Source organism: Ambystoma mexicanum, chromosome 10 (genome assembly GCF_040938575.1).
Source record: "Ambystoma mexicanum isolate Mex_15411 chromosome 10, UKY_AmexF1_1, whole genome shotgun sequence".
Taxonomy (NCBI): domain Eukaryota; kingdom Metazoa; phylum Chordata; class Amphibia; order Caudata; family Ambystomatidae; genus Ambystoma; species Ambystoma mexicanum.
Genome location: NC_090932.1, coordinates 1,467,329,928 through 1,467,349,323, shown reverse-complemented (window position 1 = coordinate 1,467,349,323; position 19,396 = coordinate 1,467,329,928). Strand labels below are relative to the sequence as shown.

Genomic DNA, 19,396 nt, shown 5'->3' with positions numbered 1-19,396 from the left:
ATGATAGATTCAGAAACTATGTTCTTCTTTGTACCAGCTGCACAGAGGATTAACCAAAAGGAGGAAACGCATGCCAGCCCCCAGTATTCTCATTCCATTTCTATAGGTCACACTAGAGATATTCAATAGATTTTTGCCCTTCTTGATTTCTTATCTTTTTGGCACTTCCAAATTTATCATTTAAATTAGGCTCCTGGTAGCTCAATAAAATAGACGATATCAAGAGTCTAAGAAGTGAAGAAATGTATGTACGAAATTGCTCAACACCAAAAATCGATGGAACCAATGTAAGTTTGAAGTTAATACACAATTTCAAATATTTGGTGGACATTTGCGTTTCTGATAATTGTTTTATATATAAAAACAACAACCAGGATCACTAAAAATCCCATTTGATTGTCGTTGCGTTGAGAAAGTTCAACTTGGTGCACTGCACTTTTCATAGCCTCAATTTTAACACCATACAAACTCCATACCTCTCCCACCATAGTCACCCTAATGGTAGAACATAGCAAACTGAGCTGGATACCGACACTGGAGTTCCCTTCTGGGTACGTACACCCCGCCCCGGTGACCTCTCCACAACTCACCTAGAAACATATCAACACACAGGAGACACTTTGTCTGACCTGCACTGATCAACACTTCAATGTTTGCATCTTGCCTCTTCTCCCAGTAACACCCGCTCACATTTCTGTAACAGGACTTAGTAACAGGACTTGCTACTAGGCGGCCATGAAAAATGCCAGAATCTGTGCCACAGAAGATCAAGTAAAATTATCAAAAAAGAAAACTGTGGGATACTAAGGTTTACAGGAAAGAGATGCCTCAAACTCTCCCATAGGAAAGTCCAATTTTTGTATTAAGTGTCTTGGTGGTTGTCTTTTGGTGTGTGTCACTGTCAACTCTTAGCAAGGAAGAGTAGATTACTGGTAAGTTATCAAAGCATTATAACCATTCCAACAGAATGTGATGTCCTGTGCCAATCTCAAGAGTGCTTCTAATGATTAATGGAAATACAGGCAACTTTAAGCAGCAGCCAATGTAGCAACCCGTGTGACATAAAAACCAAAGTCATTTCCTGAAATTCATGTACAAACCATCATCACCCATGCCAGGCCATGGAGAATCCACAGTATCTGGTTTATAAAAAGACCATAAAAAGTTTGCAGATTAATATTACAAAACTCACCTTTCCAAAGCATTGTAGGCACCTGTGGCTGATCCAGGGTTTATGTAGAACTTATTTTCATGCTCAAATGCTTCAAACTTTTGTGTGTGCCCTGAAATAAGAATGTCCACATCCAGCTGCCTTTGTAACAATGCCAGGCTGGCCATATCGCCCCATGGAATAACTTGGTGTCCGTGGATCAAACCAATTTTAAATTGCCCGACGGTTACAACTTTCTGCTCTGGGTAATTCAGGTTCTAAAATCAAAACAAAACAATAAAACACAAGATGTAATTGTCAAGATTGTCCAGATGTTGGTAACAGAACGTTAGGTTGCTTGGTAAAACAAACACATCACAGGGGGACCTGGTTGAATTTGAAATAATCTTCATTCTAATTTCGACATTATCATTCAAGAACGGATATCTGAAAAGAGTCACATTTTCTGATCAGCGCACCCAAGTAACTCATGAGATAATCAAACTTGAATTTTGCTGGACCTCCAACCACAATGAAAGCTCTATCTTGATGTAACCTTGTTCAACTCTAGTAACAGTGCCATTATCATTTTTTGATTTTCATGATATTTGAATTTTACATTTTCCTTTGTGCTTTTATCATTGCAGTGGATTTTCTTATGACCTTCCAATGGGATTATGCTGAAAGTAACATTTGTTTGTAAGGTGAATCACAAGATATTTTAGAGAAATGAAAAAGAAAGACAGTTGAATTTGATAGCTTGCATAAAGAAATTCTACTTGTGCAAGCCATTCTTTGATATGGCTAGGTTATGTAATTATGCATTTTCTTATTACTCGTGTATATTTTCTGTCTTTTTTTAATTGAAGTTGACTTTGTAATTACAAAGAACATTGCACTATTTCCGTCCATTAATTTGTGGTTGGAAAAAACCATATCACATGCACAACTGCTGGATTGGGGTTCAGCTCTTGGGGCAGAATTTTCCCGGATTAATATCAGTGCTCGTAAAATTTTTGTTCTACATTCACATTAATAATAGCATTAACATGGTCTTGAACTTTTAATGTTTGCATCTTTAATTAGGAGCAGAATTGGATGGGTTGTCTCCGGATCTTTTACTTCTGCTTTAAGCTATACTTGAATGGCAATTAGATTAGAACGTGGAGTCTGGGTTTGCTAATGTACTCTTCTAAATAAAACGGAGCTATACTATCTATCTAGGTATATATTTGCAGTTCTGTACTCTTGCAAATAATTTAGTTGTAAAAACATGTGTGTGAAAACTGCAAAGTAAAATACAAATTTTCCCCAATGCTTGGTAAAAAAACATTTTTGGGATATACGGCAAAAGTAGGTGTATGAACGCGACAGACATGGAGTTCTAATTCTAAAAGATGTCAATGCGGAAAGATTAAAAAGGGAAGATGCCTGCACTGTGTACCAGCCTTGTGAAAACCCGGGAAGGCTGGAAGAAATGCATCTTCAATGAGTTCCTTTTACATGATGGCAGGGAGCACACCTTTCCATCTATTCAACTATATCCAATACAGTGTGACTACTTTGGGAAGATTGGAGTGTGGCCAATCAGATGTAGAAAACTACGAACAAGTCTGTGAGATATACAGAATAATTACGACCAACTATTTAAGTTGGGAAATAAAGGCCAGGTGCAGTGAGATCAAAATAACCAAATCCACCCTATCTAGCCAAGCACTAAAATAGGCAACTCAGCCCATTTTTACACTTACTCTAGCCTTTCCATGTGGTGGTCCCTTGATTCGCTTGGTGGAAAGGACGCAGACACGAGAAGGGCCATGTACCCCGTGACCACTGCGGAAGAGACATGGGAATCCTTTCCGCATGGACCAATCCCACTACGCCCCCTCACAATCTAAACCCCAAATCCACGCCCCTAAATAATCTGCCAAATTATAGACCTGGTCTAAAAAAAGAAAAATCAGACTGCTTTGCTTGTTGTCCTTCCCGTCCGCTCTCTAATCCTGAATCAGCTTTCAGAGCCGGTGATACAGGGAGTGAGGGGGGGGGCAAACTAGCATGGGGCTCACCACCAACATAATGTAGCACTGCTAACTCCATTAGCATTAGCGATAATATGCAGAGGTTCCTCACAGCTTTTTATTTACTGATGGCGAGAACCTCAGCGCAGTATCGCCTGGCTTTTGAAATGTGAATCACTAGATCACCCAGTGATAGCTCAACTAGCACTCACTTATTATGCAGATTTCTCAAATACTTTGCTGATTAAGTTAGTGTTCATAAACATGGTCTTGCTGCGGACTTGCTTCCCTTTCACAGGTGGCCTCACTAGCTTCGCCACTAGAATTGGTTTCGCCCATGCATGTATCGTAATCACTACTTTTAAACACTTGGTGCCTCTTTCTTATGGTCAGAGGATGAATTAAAACTTGATGAGTCGCATGTATTCACTTTCTATCGTTGCCTTGTTAGCTTCTTTTGACATAAACCGATAAAGCTTTATTGTATTTTGGGTTCTTTCAAAATGGATTTCATAAAAACGTCTTTAAATCCCCAATTTAGCCTAGCTGTCCATACTTGCAAACTCATATCACTAACTAATTCCGAAAAGAGCAATGGAAACAGCAGCAAAATGCAGTTTATACTACTTTGGGTATATCTTATGCGCCAACTGAAATCAACTAAAGTTGACCCACAAATCAAATGCATCACTATGTCGGCATCTTTTTTGTTTTGCTTATTAGTTGGCACTGTAAGTAAAGACAGGAGAGAAAGAATGTGAGGAGGGACACCTAGCCTGTGGATTTCGTTAGGCTTTTTACACCCCCATGGCCATGCATGTTAGTCGCATGGCCCTTACTATTCAATAAACAACCTTCACTGCCCAAAACGTGGCATCTTTTTATGTCAGCTCTGGACTTTTAGGGGCATGACAAGATTATTTCTTATCAGTCCTGTGAAGAGTAATGGCTTAATTGCAGCTATAGAACCGCTCACGTTGTAACAAAAACTGTGTAAGCAAAAACGCCTTCAGGCACTCGATCTATACGCAATTCGTGTGTCTCTGCATCTGTTCCTTGCACTGACTCATTGGCAAACAACAATTATGGCTCTGGCTCTTGAACAGTCACTGGCATAATTGGCTAAGGTACTAATACAATTTGCGAGCCGTTGACATTTTATGGCCTGGTTGCCCCAGTATGGTAGTGCATGGAAAATGCATATCCCATGCCTACAGAAAAGTCAAAATTATTGGTAGTCTTTTTTCAATCCCAACAGGTTGCACCTTATACCTGCTGAAAATGCCCAATACTGTAACCATCCAACTAATAAGTTCATAGAAAAGAACAACTGAATTGGTTAAGGAAAAACAAGACACTAGTCCTATTGCATTCTTTTGAAAAAGTGTCTTATTGCCATTACTCAGGCGTGTGTCCCAAGTGAATCACAACAGTAAACTACTGGATCTTTCTTCTATTCACAATAGATCCCCTGACACGTATTAATTGCCTCTAGGAATTTCTGCCTCAGAGTGGACCCGCATAATTAGTGGGCGAGGCATGGACATCCACCTTTGACACAATTAAGCAGCTACATTTTGTAAAGTACAGTTCATAAATGCCTTTACTGTCTCAGAAAAATTTGGAAAAGGCTCGAGAAGCTAAGTACAAATGGTGTTACCATGCCCACACTTTCATTTAATGAACATACTTGATATGATTCACTTCACCAGGTGATTTAGGTAATTCTGGCTGTGAAAACAGCAAATAGAATTCACATTAGGATTAATGAAAATCTGTTAGTGTATGCAGCCCGGCTGATTTGGAAAATAAGACCATGTCAGGGGGTGTATGAAAAAAGAAGAAGAAAAAAAATGAAAAAAGCAATGTCAATGAAAAAGAAATATGTGAATTTGCAATTAATGTAAAAATTAGAATGGAAAAGAAATAACAAATACATGGAATAAGATTTGCTGCTAGAAATGAGTCAGGAGGATTTGCTTTAGCAATGAATGCAGTATAAGTCGATAAAAAGTAAGAGAATGAGGTAATTGTATTTTGTTCCACCCAAGAACCCAACATTAAGGGGATCCCTTATGTTTCACGATCATCAATATTGGCCTTAAACCTAAAAACATAAGCTATAGTCTGTTCCAGTCACCATAATGTGCGGGGCATTTTTGGTCATTATGTTTGTGGGAGGAGCATACAATCTGCTTCTTTATACCTGACCTGTGCACCATGTTTGCCAGCGTTTACAAGGGTTTTTGGGGAGTCTCTGCACAGATTGCAAGCAGACCAATTCATCCATTCGCATGGCAATGAAAAATAATAAACAGCCCCTCGACAAGTACCATAGATCTCAGAATAAAATATTTGAGTTCCATTGAATGCTGGGATAAATTCAATATATTGATCGGGGAGGGGATTATTAGTAGGACATTTAGCATTAATTCACGATTACATTTTAAATTGAAAAGACCGCAAACAAATGAACATATAGCAAGTCTAAGCACCTCATCAAAGTCCCCTCTGACGATATGTACGTCTCCAGCCAGCGTCTTAAGATAGTCATAGCTCTCCTTAGTACAGAGGTTTCCGGTGCACAGGATGTGCTGAATCTTGCCAGGGACCAACAGTTTCTTAAACTTTGCTGGCAGGCTGTTGCAGCGATGTGGAATGTGAAGGTCTCCTAATACTAGTACCAACTTAGCAGGTGAAAGACACAGAAAAATAGGTTAGACAAAATGATTAATTAGCAAAAACAAAGATAAGAAACATTCCATAAAGAAGCAACACAAACTGTACAACAAACATCTCAAGTGAAATCCTCATGAGCACAAGTGTTAAAGGCGCAATAACAACACTATCAAAATGCACAGGTTGTTTAAATCAATAGTCATGGTATTACATGAAGATTAAATAATTGGAGCTTCTTAGGTTGAACTTACTCACGCACTAGATTATTTACCACCAGAGACAAGTCATCATCATTACTTCTATTCCACCATCATCAAAAAATAGCCCCAAACCTCTTTGAGAAAGCCAAAACCTTGCTTGCTAAATATTTGGGATCTATGCTGAACCCTACTGTAATAAATGACTCCCATAGGAAAAAACAGCTCCTGCACATACCCACTTGATATTCCCAGGACCGGAAACATTTCCTGAGGTCCTGTGATGGGAACTTTGTGGCAAATCATCTTCAGCAGCCATCCATGTTCTCCATACAGAGTACTGATGTACCCCACTAAGGAGGCCACCCCTTTCTGGTGTTGGAACAGGCACTGCTAGGTACGGACGTTTTCATGGTCTTCCAATCAGAACCATTTCCTGTTTATTGTTTACCTATATATGAAGTACCCATGTCTGGCGATAGAACAATAACTAGGTTCAGAGACAACATAGAGATAGGAAAAGGAGATTGAATGAAAGACTTAATGAAGTAGGGGTAAATATTGGACCACTCCCTTTAGTTGACCATCTCATCCATTTCCCCAACATAGTAATATGGCTGTACACGACTGAGAAGATGCAGGACAAATATCAATGCTAATGCATTCGGAACACCACATGCATTCCATATGAAATAGGGCAACACCTAAGGGGTATTCAGGAAACTTGAAGAAAATGTAATCCAGTTCCGGTTGGTCAGGTGGGTTTCAAAACTGAAGCTGTGAGGAGAGGAGGTTAATGAATGCTGGAAACGTTGTTAGTAGATCTGAAACATACAAGCATATCCCCTAAAATATATAGCAGTTGTCACATGGGTAAATAGGAGATTAAAACCTGCAGGTAGGAACTGCTTTGGTTTAAATTGATTGAAAAAGAGCAAGAGGTCTACAGACAGATATTGAACTGTGACCATGGCAGGGGTTTTAAATACATATTTGTAGTGAAAGAAAGCAACCCATTTCTCTATGTGCAGATCTTGTGTGGTACCAACTGATAAATCTGCCTTGATTGGATAAACATAGTAATTTATGAAATCAAAATGGGAATCCTGTGGATAAACACGAAACAAGACCATGTTAAGAATTCGGACTGTTGTGGAGAACATTGAGAATGGATTTTGCCAAAGGCCAATCTTTCCAGTGGCATTTCATGTGCACATACCCAGTTTTACTGAACAAAAAGTGGTATCTGGTGTAAATAAATTGCCCCAACACCAAAGGCATGTTCATTACCACACAGTTTGGTGCATTTTGGGAATGTTCTTGCAGAGAGAACTCCAATAGTGGTCTACAATAAAAAGGACCTCGGTACATGGGAGGTATCCCTTGAAACTTTGTGGATCGTGTTACAGAAAAACAGGTGCCAGTTATACATTTAATGGATTTATGAAGAAGACAAAGTCGCAATGTGAAAAAATACAGGTTTGATCAACAAAAGCTTCAAACAGCTCTTGGCTATTCTGCACAAAACTGGGCAGGCACTGCCTTTTGCTTACGGGTGGAATAATTTGATATTATAATTCTGATACACCTGAATAGAGTTGATACAAGATGTCAAACTGATGTGAACCTTGACAGGGTTGATAAATTGTGCCAAATTGACCAGAGTATCATTCGGGCACATGCCAATATGGTAGATAAGGTATGCCAAACTGATCCCATTGCAATCAGTGGTTTTGCAACCATTGGCGATGAAAGCAGTAAACATCAACTTCATCTGATCTGTCCAGCCTCTGATGCCATGTTGGTGGTGGCACCTGCAGGCTCACCGTAATTGGGCATTTCATCCTCTCATAGAACTATCAACTCCGAGGACTCTATCAGAGGAACACCTGCATTAAAAAATCTAAAATGGCGGAGATTACCGGCACAAACCAAAGAAGGCTAATTATGGACTGCAGAAACGTTATTATTACTAATGTTGACAAACCAGAGGTCTGAGACTAGAGAGGCACTTAGAAATAAGGAAAGAATGTTCTGTTTTGGCAGCATAGTAGAGTGAGCCCATCCTGTGTTAGAATGCAAGATCGAAGCCTCCTCCGAAGGATTCAAGTTAAGTATTAGTATACAGGGAGTAACAGAGACTGTATCATCAGTGGCTGTGGTCAGAGTAATCTCCCTCCTTGGTTCTGGAGGCGGTGTAAGAACCTTAACTCTTCATCTGCTTCAAACTTAAGAATGATTCTTGATTCATCAGTACTAGTCCTTTTTATTGTTGTTTTGTATTGGGAAATCTTTCTGTAACTGGTTCACTAGCAGGGGCTCATTGTTTGCCCATTTAATTTCTGGTTTTTGCGTTAGGTATATTTTTTAACGCTACTGGTGTCCCAAGATTTTCTTGGGTCATTTGATTTTTGCTTAGGACTTGTTCAGTCTACGTCCATGTTCTTTTGTAGCCAGAATATTCTGTGTTTTATTGTTGTGTTGGTCTTGTCTGTGCCCCTATGCTTTCGGGCTGAGATTTTGGCGCTTTATAAATAAAATAATCTAAAACGAGGAGCTTCTACATAGCAACCAATGCAGACTAAATCTTTTTTGTGTGCATTACATATGACCCATTATGATTTAAAAGTCTCCTAAAGTGTTCCTGAATGCATCGTTATACACATTTGCAAACACTTATTTAATGTGACATAATTACATTTGTATGGCACCAGTTGACCTGTGGAGCAAAAAGTAATTCCTAGTAACTGTTTATGCCAAGAAAACGAGGCTATTTTAGAAAAGAAAGCAGATTCCAGGGATTCCGATCCCTGTAAAAATTGTGGAAGTGTTTTTTCCAACCAGTGGAGGTGGCATCTTTGTGACAAGCAGAGAAAGCCATCCCTGAACAAGAGACTAGGAGTTGACATGGCTAAAGAACACTAAAGATGAGCGCCATCTTTCGCAGGCCTAAACCTTTAAGTCAGTCTCCAAAAGATACGACAATGTTTTGAACGAATAACAATGAAAATCTAAGAGCTGCTGCAGCTCAGTCCGGGAAGGTTAGAACAAACTGCCAAAGAACCAATTCTTGCAGCACTCACCAGACTGCAGACACGTAACTGGCAGTCAGGTGTACAGCAGACTTAAGGGGTCAGTGCTAAGAAGTTGTAATGCACATGCAGACCGCATTGCCCAAATTTTCATGTGCAGAATCTGATCTGCCACCAGGTTCTGCCATGTTCTTAACATGGAAACAAGTGCCTCTGTGAGTGCTGTATAAAATGGTGCCACCTAATTGTGATGTGAAAGGACAGAAGTTGACTACTTTGAGTGACAGAATGTAACATTAAATCTTGAAACCCATATGGAATACTGTTCACACAGCATCTGGCGATGGGGTTTTAGTGCAAGTCCTTATTGTAGAACGAAAGACATCCAATGCGTCAGGAGTCTTGCTTGGAATCATTACACCTTGAAATAAGTGATCGGAGAACAGTTAAAATATGAAATCCCCTCCACTAAGGGAAAATGGCATTTTTCTGTTTTTTGTTGGTAAAACAAAAAGGAGTTCTTGCGACTTCTAAACAAGTGGCCTTACCATGTTTCTGCGGACTTTGAAAATGGCTTCATAAAATGCTTAGAGGTAGACTATTTGAGAGTCGACTGCAAACGAAGAGCATAAGGAAAACTATTAAAAAGAAAAAAAGATATTTCATTTTAGCCAATTGGACCCCTGGCGGATGGGCCACAATAAGGAGTTATACACAATTTACATTCCATAGCAGCAGATTTTGAAAAGGAGGTTTAGAACATAAAACATGGACCAGTCTGCAAAGAGATAAATAAAACCTTGCAGTAACTTCAAGTAACTTCAATAAAGAGGATTTCCCAGGGGGGGACTTGGGAGGGGGGGGGGGTTGCGGGAAGAGACCACAGCCCAAGATACTTTTCAAATGGTCACTAGGACCGATCTCCTTGCTGCTGGTTACCACAGAGCTCTTGGGTTCTGGAGAGACTGAGGTGGTATTTTACAACCAAGAGATTGACCGGATATTCCTCTAAACTGAGGTATCGAAAGGAGTCAGCTCTCTTCAACCCACTGTCGTTGGTATCCCTCGCAAGTACAGAGAGGCAGCAACATCCATCACCAGCAAGGCCAAGGCTGGAAATCCGCACACAAAGGACAGAGAAGCTAGACCAGTGGTCTGGTGATGTCCAGCACCTTGGATACGCTTGAGCCGAGAGGAGTGACCAATCCCCCCGACAAATGGTGTTGGTTCGTCTTCCCACTGCCTGCACTATTCAGTTGCATACGTAGGCTTTTTGATGATGGCACAAATGCTGGAGTTTCTCCAGCGGCCTCTGACGAACTGCTTATGAGAAGGATAAAGCAGATACTTCCCCGAGCATGTGGCCTGAAAGCCAGCCAAGTACACCCATGCCCATAAACAATGGTGTCGGCCATCTTGGGGGTTGAGGGGGATACTTTATCCAATAACCATAGCTGAGAGAAGGATGAAAGAAGGAATAAACTTTCAAACTCCAATCAGCAAGGAAAGGACCAGAACATATCATTCCTAGGGATGCAGTAGGAACGTGAATGCTCATTAGATCCAGTCTCTCCATGCTGACCAAAATTGTAAAATGGGGAAGATGAATAGTGCTTTTAAAACAGTAGAATCCAAGTTAAAGGAGTTGTCGGGAAGAGTGGAGCAACCCAAGTGGTAATGCTGAAAAGATCTCCACCATGGAGTTGAAATCCATACATCTGGATGGTAGCCTTTAGGCATAATGGATTTTATTTTTAAAGTGAAGATGAGCAGTATCTATAGATGCCAAACTTAAGATCTTTGAAAACGTGGATAAGGCAGAGTTCTTGGGTGTGCTACAGGATGCTTCAGTAGAAGAAGCACACGTTTACAATCTATTGCCCGTGATCTATATCTCGCGGGCTCAGAAGACTTTAAAGGACAGCCTGAGGAGCTCCAAGGCCGAGAGCCACTCCACACTGCAAACACAAGTATGCAGAGGAGCCGAAAGGCCCAACCTCGGAGCAGGTGGGGGGGTTGGGGGGGTTGGTTAAATCCCCGGAAATGGCCATTCTCTGGCCCATTGAAAGCGGCACGAAACTGGCATAATAAATGCGGCCCTTTTGGTATCCAGCCTTCAACAAACGAGTTTGGACACTGACCCGAATCACACAAGAGGATGGAGGATGTTTTAGGTAATTAGGGTACTGATGCAGTAAACCGACGGTGCAGTTTATGCTGTGAACACCAGTCTCTGATAAAAGAGATATGTGGGGAGGCTGAGGTTGCACTGTAAAAATGATATTGGCCCCAATGAGCTAAATGAATTCCAAGCAGTTATTAATTATTTAGCTTTTACACTGCACTGAATCACCACCCAAGTCGTCTCAAAGCACCTACCTTTTTATGAGACGTTAGCATCCATCGTGTCCCCACCCAAAATCTCCAGACCTTAAGTCTGCTGGAGAAAAATGAAAATGGAAGAATAAAAGTTGTCAGAGATATTGAAAGGAGGATCTGAAAAATGGAAGGGAGCTTGCACTGAGGGAGAGTGTGAAGAGATGAAAATAATGAAATTGTAAATGCAACATCTTGGCACGTGAGGGGCTCGAAATGGGCTTGCCCGTGTATAGTAAAAGCTTGATAGACTGGATCACTGCAGGCTAGACTATGCCTTTTAAACCTCTAGAGAAGAGAGTCGAGTGCCAAGGCCATTAAAGTTCTATATGTGTGTTCCTGATGTACAAGGAATTTTGAAAAAAAAGTCAACCACGATCAAGCCTTTTCTGATCTCGAGTCTAGAGCTGAGAAAAAGAAAGAGGGTGGGATATTGTAGCCACAATCGCTTTTCCACTGTGCCCGAGGTTGTAACATTTAGGGAAGACGTTTTCTTTCACCATGGAAAAAGCAGTTCGCACATTCAGGTAGTTTGGGGATGAGGGAATTCATTATACTCTCTTCCATTATGTGCATTCTGGAATATTGTATAAAAAGATGGGCTTGCTTTGCTGTTTAAATATGCAAAACTATGTCAGTGCTGGATCCGACCAGTAACATAGCAAAGAAGAGGGTATAACCCTACAACACCCCCCTCTCCTAAAAATACAGAAAAACTCCTGAGTTTCAACGTCAAATCAACTCATAAAATGCCGCAATGACGGGCATATTACTTTGAGGAAGCCATCGATCAAGGATAGAAACATTTTCCTGATCCTCCAAGGACTTTCTCATCAGCTGATGTACCTGGACTTCCTTGTCAGACTGTATGCCCCTGCATGCTTTCTGGTTCACCTGGTTTCCATACTTCCTTACAAGTGCAATTTCCTAGTAGCGAAAGGGATTTCCATTCTCTCTGCTATCCTTCCATGTAAATAGTTTAGAGAGGAGCAAGAACCAGACTTCCTGGTGCATCGTTTTCTGCAAGAACTTCACTCACTCAGCTGCCAGTCACCTTTGTACTCAATGGGTGAACATACCTACCTCTGCTCCCTCACTACAGGCAGCACACCGCCATCAGAACTTCATGGCATTTGCAGGTTTTGTGCACCACATGCAGGAGCCTTGTGCATCTCAGGGATATGCATGAGCATAGTGAGAAAAAGTCTGTGCTCCATGTGACTCTTTGCCTGCTGCCTTTTAGTGGACTTCAGCATTCAGGGCGTAAGCTAAGGCAGGGTAGCAAAGCTTCATGCCTTTCTCGGGCAACTAGGGGCATTGCTCAATAGCAGAACTTTTACCTGGATTTTTGGCAATCGCCAAAGCAAGGAGGGATAGGCAGGAGCAAGCGTGGGGGTGTTATCGGGAATGCGACAATCTTCCCCAGTCCCTGTACCCGATTGTTTCAAGTCTACATTTGTAATAAGAAAACCCTACAATACAAAAAAGGAAAAATATAAAAATATCATGGCTCAAGAGAGCGAGCACTCTTTGCTAGGTCCTCTTGTCTTCAATGCATGAGTGACTCTGAAGGACACGGGCAACCAAAGAGTAATATTAGTCTGAGGAACAACTGGCCTGACCAATCAAAGGTTCAGAAACATTAGTAAGCAAGAGCTCTGCCAGTCTTGCGAGAGGAAGGCCCATAATAGAGACACAAAGGTGATGATGGAGGAAAACAGAAGTAATGAGATTAAAAATTTAAGAATTACATTGTTTTTCGATTGGAAAATTAAACAAATCATGAAAATAAGATGCAAATCAAGAGCCCATGCAACAATGATAGCAACAATGTTAATAGATGCAGAAAGTTAATTTTCAACCGCAGAAATAAAAACACCAAAGTAGCACATGCACAATCAACAATAATCATAAAGGGAAGGGTGGGGGGCATACAGAGCGGGGGAAAGAAGGGTATTTGAGATAAAATTCTAATGCAAAAGGACAATATTAAAGAAAGATGGCAGACCATTATTTAAACTTCAAAGATATTGGCCAAATAGCAAGAAAAATAAGGTCAATGACAAATATAGAGATTATTTTTTATAACATATGAAGTCCCTCCCGGGGGTGGGGGGACTTCACTGTGGTGATAGAATTAAAAGGTTTTAAAGGCATTTTGGATATATGGCTACGCAGATGCTGCACCACCATTGTACTTTCTGTACCACAAAGTGCATCTCAAAACTAACAAGTTAACCTGTCTCCCGCCCATGCACACCTTCATATTTCACTGTGTGGGGTAGAGCCAACGCTCAGCTTGGAGATAGTTCACATCAGATTAGACGTTTCATGGCAATCATTTCGCCAACAACATACAACAAGTGTCATGGCGAGTGTAGTGCCAATAAACAGATTTTTTATTGGTTCTTTGCTTATTGGCTAGGCTAATAAAAATAACTCCTAATTATGAAAAGGGGCATTTTGAAAAACTTAAATTTGATTTAACAAAGTTCTAATATCTTTTCAAGTGTTAAAAGCGTTAAATACATGCAAGCATTACGCATAGCCATGTATACTTTGTTAGACAACGATAGGTCAGGTACAGCGCCTATGCTTGCTCAGTTTCCAATTTTTATTTAGGTGTGGAAATTTGAACTTCTACACGGACAAAAACAATGCCAGTTTTATAAACATTACTTAAATTAAAGAGAAAGTAATACGCTCATGTTTAACTGTGTAGAAAGGCGACAAAAATAAACAATGGGTTTTGTAGCCCATATGCCTTACTTAGCTAGACTAAAGGTATCGGGACAGTATAGGTCAAGGGCAATTTGGCTAACTGGGGGGTGTATGTGTGTGCATAGAATATACATTTTCTTTTTCGTTCTGTGCTTCAAAAGTGCTCTGCCTCTTTAAAGCAGATGCCTCCAGGCTTGGTCAAAGCTCACCACGGACCACCGAAAACAATAATCCCAAACTGCAATGCTCACATTTCCATTAACAGAGCATATGGAAGGACACCAAAAGGCACAGGCACCAAGTGCCAAAAGTAGAGTGCAGAGACTTAGGCTAATAAAATGTTTGCCTTACCGGCTCATTCTTACTTCTTGAGTCACACGAGTCTATCCAGAGGATATAAATTCACATAGCTAAATGCTAGTGCTCAAACATTGCAGCCATTTTGTAATTGACAAACTCTGAAATAACAGAATTCCATTTAAATTAATATTTACTAAAACAGATCTTTCTAAACATTTCCATTATCAAGAAATAAGTTCCATTCTAAACACTTGCTTTAAAAATTGTGAGCCCTAATGCTTTACAATATCATTTAAATAAACATTGTAACTGGTAATTCCCATCAAGCCATAGGTATGTAAACCGTATGGACTAAGCATATTGCACAACCATTTTTGAATTTCACCAATTTAAATCATAATACCAAAACAATTATTTTACAGATGACAATATTCAATGTATCTATCATCATGCCCAATTGATTCAACGTCCATTTCTCTTCTTCACAAGAGTAATACAGTTATCGCATAATAGCCATAATCCACCTTTATGTACAGCAATACTTATATATATTTAATGAGGAATTGTTGTATAAATATCAATACTGCAATAGTATCAAAGTACAAAATTAGAAATATACAGAAATGGCATTTCATATGGATATGTCCAACAGTCATCTGGAAACATGATAAATGAGTTATTCTCCATATTCTATTTAATAACTAATAACAATTAGAAATACCCTTATTTTGAATATTCAAATACACCAAACATGTAGTCTATAGTTTAATTAAAAATACAATAACCTCATCTCAATTGTGGAATTTTTGTTTCATGGTACCCATAGCAACTATTAATTTCAATTCTAAATGCTGCAGTTTAGGTTCAATATTTCCCCTTCTAGCATGTTCAGGCATATGTGCAAATGCAAACAAATGTTAAAGATGGATTACTATTATGATATTCTGAAAAATGTGTAGTTAGTGGATGATTAGACTTAATTTACTTCACATTAATGTTGTAAGATTATAAGTTTTGAAAGACAAATGGTAGATCCTGCACACATCATCCTAGATCACATGGCTAGAGTCTTGTGACTCAAAAAGTAAAGCGCTCTTTAAAAGAAGGAGCAGTTAAGGAAAATGTTTGCATTAGCCTGATAAAGTCCCTCACCATGACAGAAATTAGCTATGTATGCAAGTCCGTGTTTGTTATTTGTATGGATCAATAAATTCTACCTTTATGTTACTTTCTTGTCCCTCTGTATGCTCTGTGCATGGAGAGTTTAGTGTCGTAGTTTGGTATGCTACAATAGATTATAATCGGCCAAAGGATCGATTTAAGAAACCAGGATTTCCACAGTCAAGAGAATATATTTATACAGCTCTTGGAAAAGACCTTGTAAAATAATCTGTCTAATAATGCACTCTGTATACAGCCATGTGCCCTCCTTCACAGGTTAATAGAAAATTGCTGCCATTTGAACAAAGGGAAACACTATTAACTAGGAGTACTTTAAGATTATTATTATTTTTTATTATTTTTTATTATTTTTTTTTTAAAGAAAACTGGGCGTTTGCCAGGATTTTTGGAAGTGACAGACAACTGGCAGAACGGCTCTAACAATAATGCTGAAATCTGCACCCATCACCATAGTCAGCAGAAGCCAAGAGAAGCAACTTACTCTGTGCCCAGCCTTAGTGGAATGAAGGTGTTGATTGAAGGCAAGGATGGAAGGGGGTTGGAAAACAGCATGAAACATGACCAATGTTAAATAAAAGAAAGCAAAGGAAAGAAAATTATACTTAGGCAAACGAGTCTTCAAATTATACTTCGTGCATCCTGCATATACTTATAAGAGAACATGTTAAAAAGGCGTGGTCAAAATGTAAAGGCGGCAATTGAGTGATATATGAAATGAGGATTATGCGATTCCATAAAAGTTCTCCATTTTGGATCTGCATAATATGCATGTTTCGATGACTTTCACCACTCTCCATTGGATCACCGTCTGCAAGTTGCATTTCTACTTACAAATAAAGGATTACTCTAAACACAGGTAAACAGCAATCCAAAACGATGCCGGATAAGATGCAGAGATCACAATGAATTAAAAAGAACTCCTGAAACATTGTGCTTTTTGCTAAACTATTTGGGAAGTGCTATATGAATCCTTTTTTAATCTGCCTCAAAAGTATCCAAGAAGGATAACAATAAATTGCTCCCTTTGTATCGAAGCATAAGTAAAAACGACCAAACAAAGCATTACAAAATTAAAACAAATCAAGAGGCTATATGAAAATACTTGGGCCGGTGCGTCTTAATTGAAGATGCCTCTGTGCAACATTCTTTTCCATTGTTTAGCTGCTCTGTGCCATTACAGAAGGGAACAATAGATATACACAAGTCAACACGACACCAAACGTATGTAGTCCAGCCGCATTATGGCCCATCGGCAAAGGATCGCAATCAATTACAGATACGTTTGGCCTTGCTGGACTCTGCTTTAGTTTCTGGGCACAGGTGGCTCACAGTCTACGTCTGACAAGGTTGCACGGGGGGGGGGGGGGGTGGATGGAAGGAAGAGAGGGTAAAAACTTTAGTATCGGTGATAGATTACGGAATATGGCTATGTAGGTGTATGGATGAGTGGGGAACTATGTATGGGTGGATGATCGACAAGTGGGAGAACATGGCTGCATGGGTGCTGGCTAGAAGGGTTTGAAGCACAGTCAACAGTCCAGAGGCATGGGATTTCAGTTTTACCACGGTCCTCCTCAACTATCAAAGCTTCTTTAGTGCAAAACATACCACTTATTCAATAATGCACTGCAGAACTTAATTTGATTAGACGCAGCCAGCTATTGATGCTCCCCAGCCCGAGTACAAGAATTACACCAGAAACAGTGTGCTTTAGACACAAGCATCAGAAAATGAACAGTTACAGGTAGGTTTCTGTTTTTACTAATTTTAAACCCACCATAATATTAATGGTGAATGGTAAAAATGCCCCAATGCTCCAATCTCAAGGATGTCAACCCATGGGGTTGCTCGGTACATGTTTGACAGCAGTAATTCTTGGGTTGAGAAAACCAGGGTGCAATAGCCATAGGCTATGATAGCGCACTCTCAGCGGGTAAGAAATGGTGTGCTGTATGTATGTATAGAACGGAGGTGGCTAGTTTTTTAGGAATGGCTAGAAGCCCACAACCCAAATTTCGGCACCCTGAAAAAGGAATGTCTAAAAGAGCATTACCTTACAGAGGACTGCAACCCACGCATCTCCAGATGTTTTGGACTACAGCTCCCATCATCACTCACCAATAACTATGCTGACAAGGGCTAATGGGAGTTGTAGTCCAAAACATCTAGAGAGTGAAAGGTTGCAGACCTCTCAGAAGACAATGACAATTTCCTATGGAGCAAAAAGCAAGCTTTTCCGCAGATTGGCACACCTAGAGTGAACTGCTGTGACCCCACCCCGTTCCCCCTCCTCCGATCAGGACCTGAACCTCCAATAACGACTACTAGGGGGAGCTATGCATGTACATTTCTTTAAGCTAAAGTCAATTCACACATTATAGGTAACCAGGGTTTTACGCCTGCCCGGTTTTTCTTTTCTTTTTACGCCTACAATAATATTTTGATGGCGATTTGAAAGCAAAAGAGCAGCTTTACCCAGAACCAAATAAGAGCTCTGCACTTCTGAACGACAGGTCAACCATCATGAATTTTCCAGGACTGTCCAGTTTTTGATGGTGTGCCCTGCATCACTCATGCAACCTGTGCGGGATGGGGAAAGTCCTCATAATACTTTATTTAGCTGTCCCTTCCATTTAACCACTGGAGCTTACAAAGAAGGCATTGCAGGGTGGGCAGCAGGATCGAGCAAATCCTGCATTGGCTTGATCTGGTTCTTTCACCACACATGCCAAAAAACTGGTCTGTTGCACCGCTCACCCAGAACCGTGCCCCAGAAAGCGATTTTATTGGATCTCCACAATGACTTTGTAAAGGTGGCCACTATAGAGTCTCCTACTTCTTGAGGACACAAGGATGTGCAACTCGCCTAAATATATCAAGATAAAATATGAATAGAAATGAGGTACAATTCACTTGGTGTAGGGGCAGGAGGTGTTCTGTTGTGCAGACATGCCTGACTGTTGAATACATAACACGTGTGTACTGTACTTGGGCACATAGTGTTGCTATTATATAGCACGGTTATTACCCAATGCAATGGCTGATCCCCCCTGTAATTTCAATTTTTGTAATTTTCTCGCCTGTCTTGCATGGCGTCACTTAACCCTTTACACACTCCGCAGCAGACGATATGATTCAGAGCCATCAGCAAACGGATTTCCAGCTTCACGTAAAAAGCTTTCATTGGGGGTCCATTGCGAAGCAGCGTGCAGGAACACAATTGTATAGCTGGGTGTTATCCTGAAAGCCAGGACGAAACAACAAACGTGACAGGAGGTCTAAAGCCGTACAAGTCTTCTTGGAGAATGTAAGGAACGTTCTCTGCGGTGTTGCGAGCAACCTCTCCCCGGTGCATCACAATCTCCCTGTCTCGGGGTCCACCAGTGGCAGAGGGGATGGGCATAGCGCTTTATAAATCGTGGGGCGCTATAGGCCCCCCGCCCCCAAATCTACAATGGTGGATGCTGTGAAGGTTCCATGCACCTGCAACTATTGCTGCCGCACATGAAGTCCTCCAGACTGATCCAACAAGCATGCACAGCTTCTTTCCATGCAACAATAACTTAATTGGCAGCAGGCATTGCCAAAACCGCAGATACTGAATGCCCCCATAACAATGCTGGGTGAAGGACGGACCCGAGTGTGTTTGAGTGACGGTAGCTTGAATTTCATAATCCTTAGTACAGATAATACCTTAAATGAGCTCTTGCCGTCCATAGTATACCAAGTGGACATAGG

At 40.5% G+C, this 19,396-nt stretch overlaps 1 protein-coding gene across 3 annotated transcripts in view; it reads right to left on the bottom strand.

Moving 5' to 3' along the window:
- VPS29 (VPS29 retromer complex component) overlaps window positions 1–19,396 on the bottom strand; it is a 133,408-nt gene that overhangs the window by 43,828 nt on the left and 70,184 nt on the right. The window contains exons 1-3 of one of the 3 annotated variants that reach the window (XM_069619547.1): window positions 16,140–16,232; window positions 5,667–5,858; window positions 1,193–1,428 (exon numbers count right to left, since the gene is read on the bottom strand). In XM_069619547.1, the coding sequence (XP_069475648.1) occupies window positions 1,193–1,428; window positions 5,667–5,858; window positions 16,140–16,217 (506 nt within the window). In that variant the 5' untranslated portion in view covers window positions 16,218–16,232. Of the gene's footprint in view, window positions 1–1,192; window positions 1,429–5,666; window positions 5,859–6,285; window positions 6,436–16,139; window positions 16,233–19,396 lie in introns of those variants that run through there. The other 2 variants (XM_069619546.1, XM_069619548.1) reach the window with 2 other exon arrangements.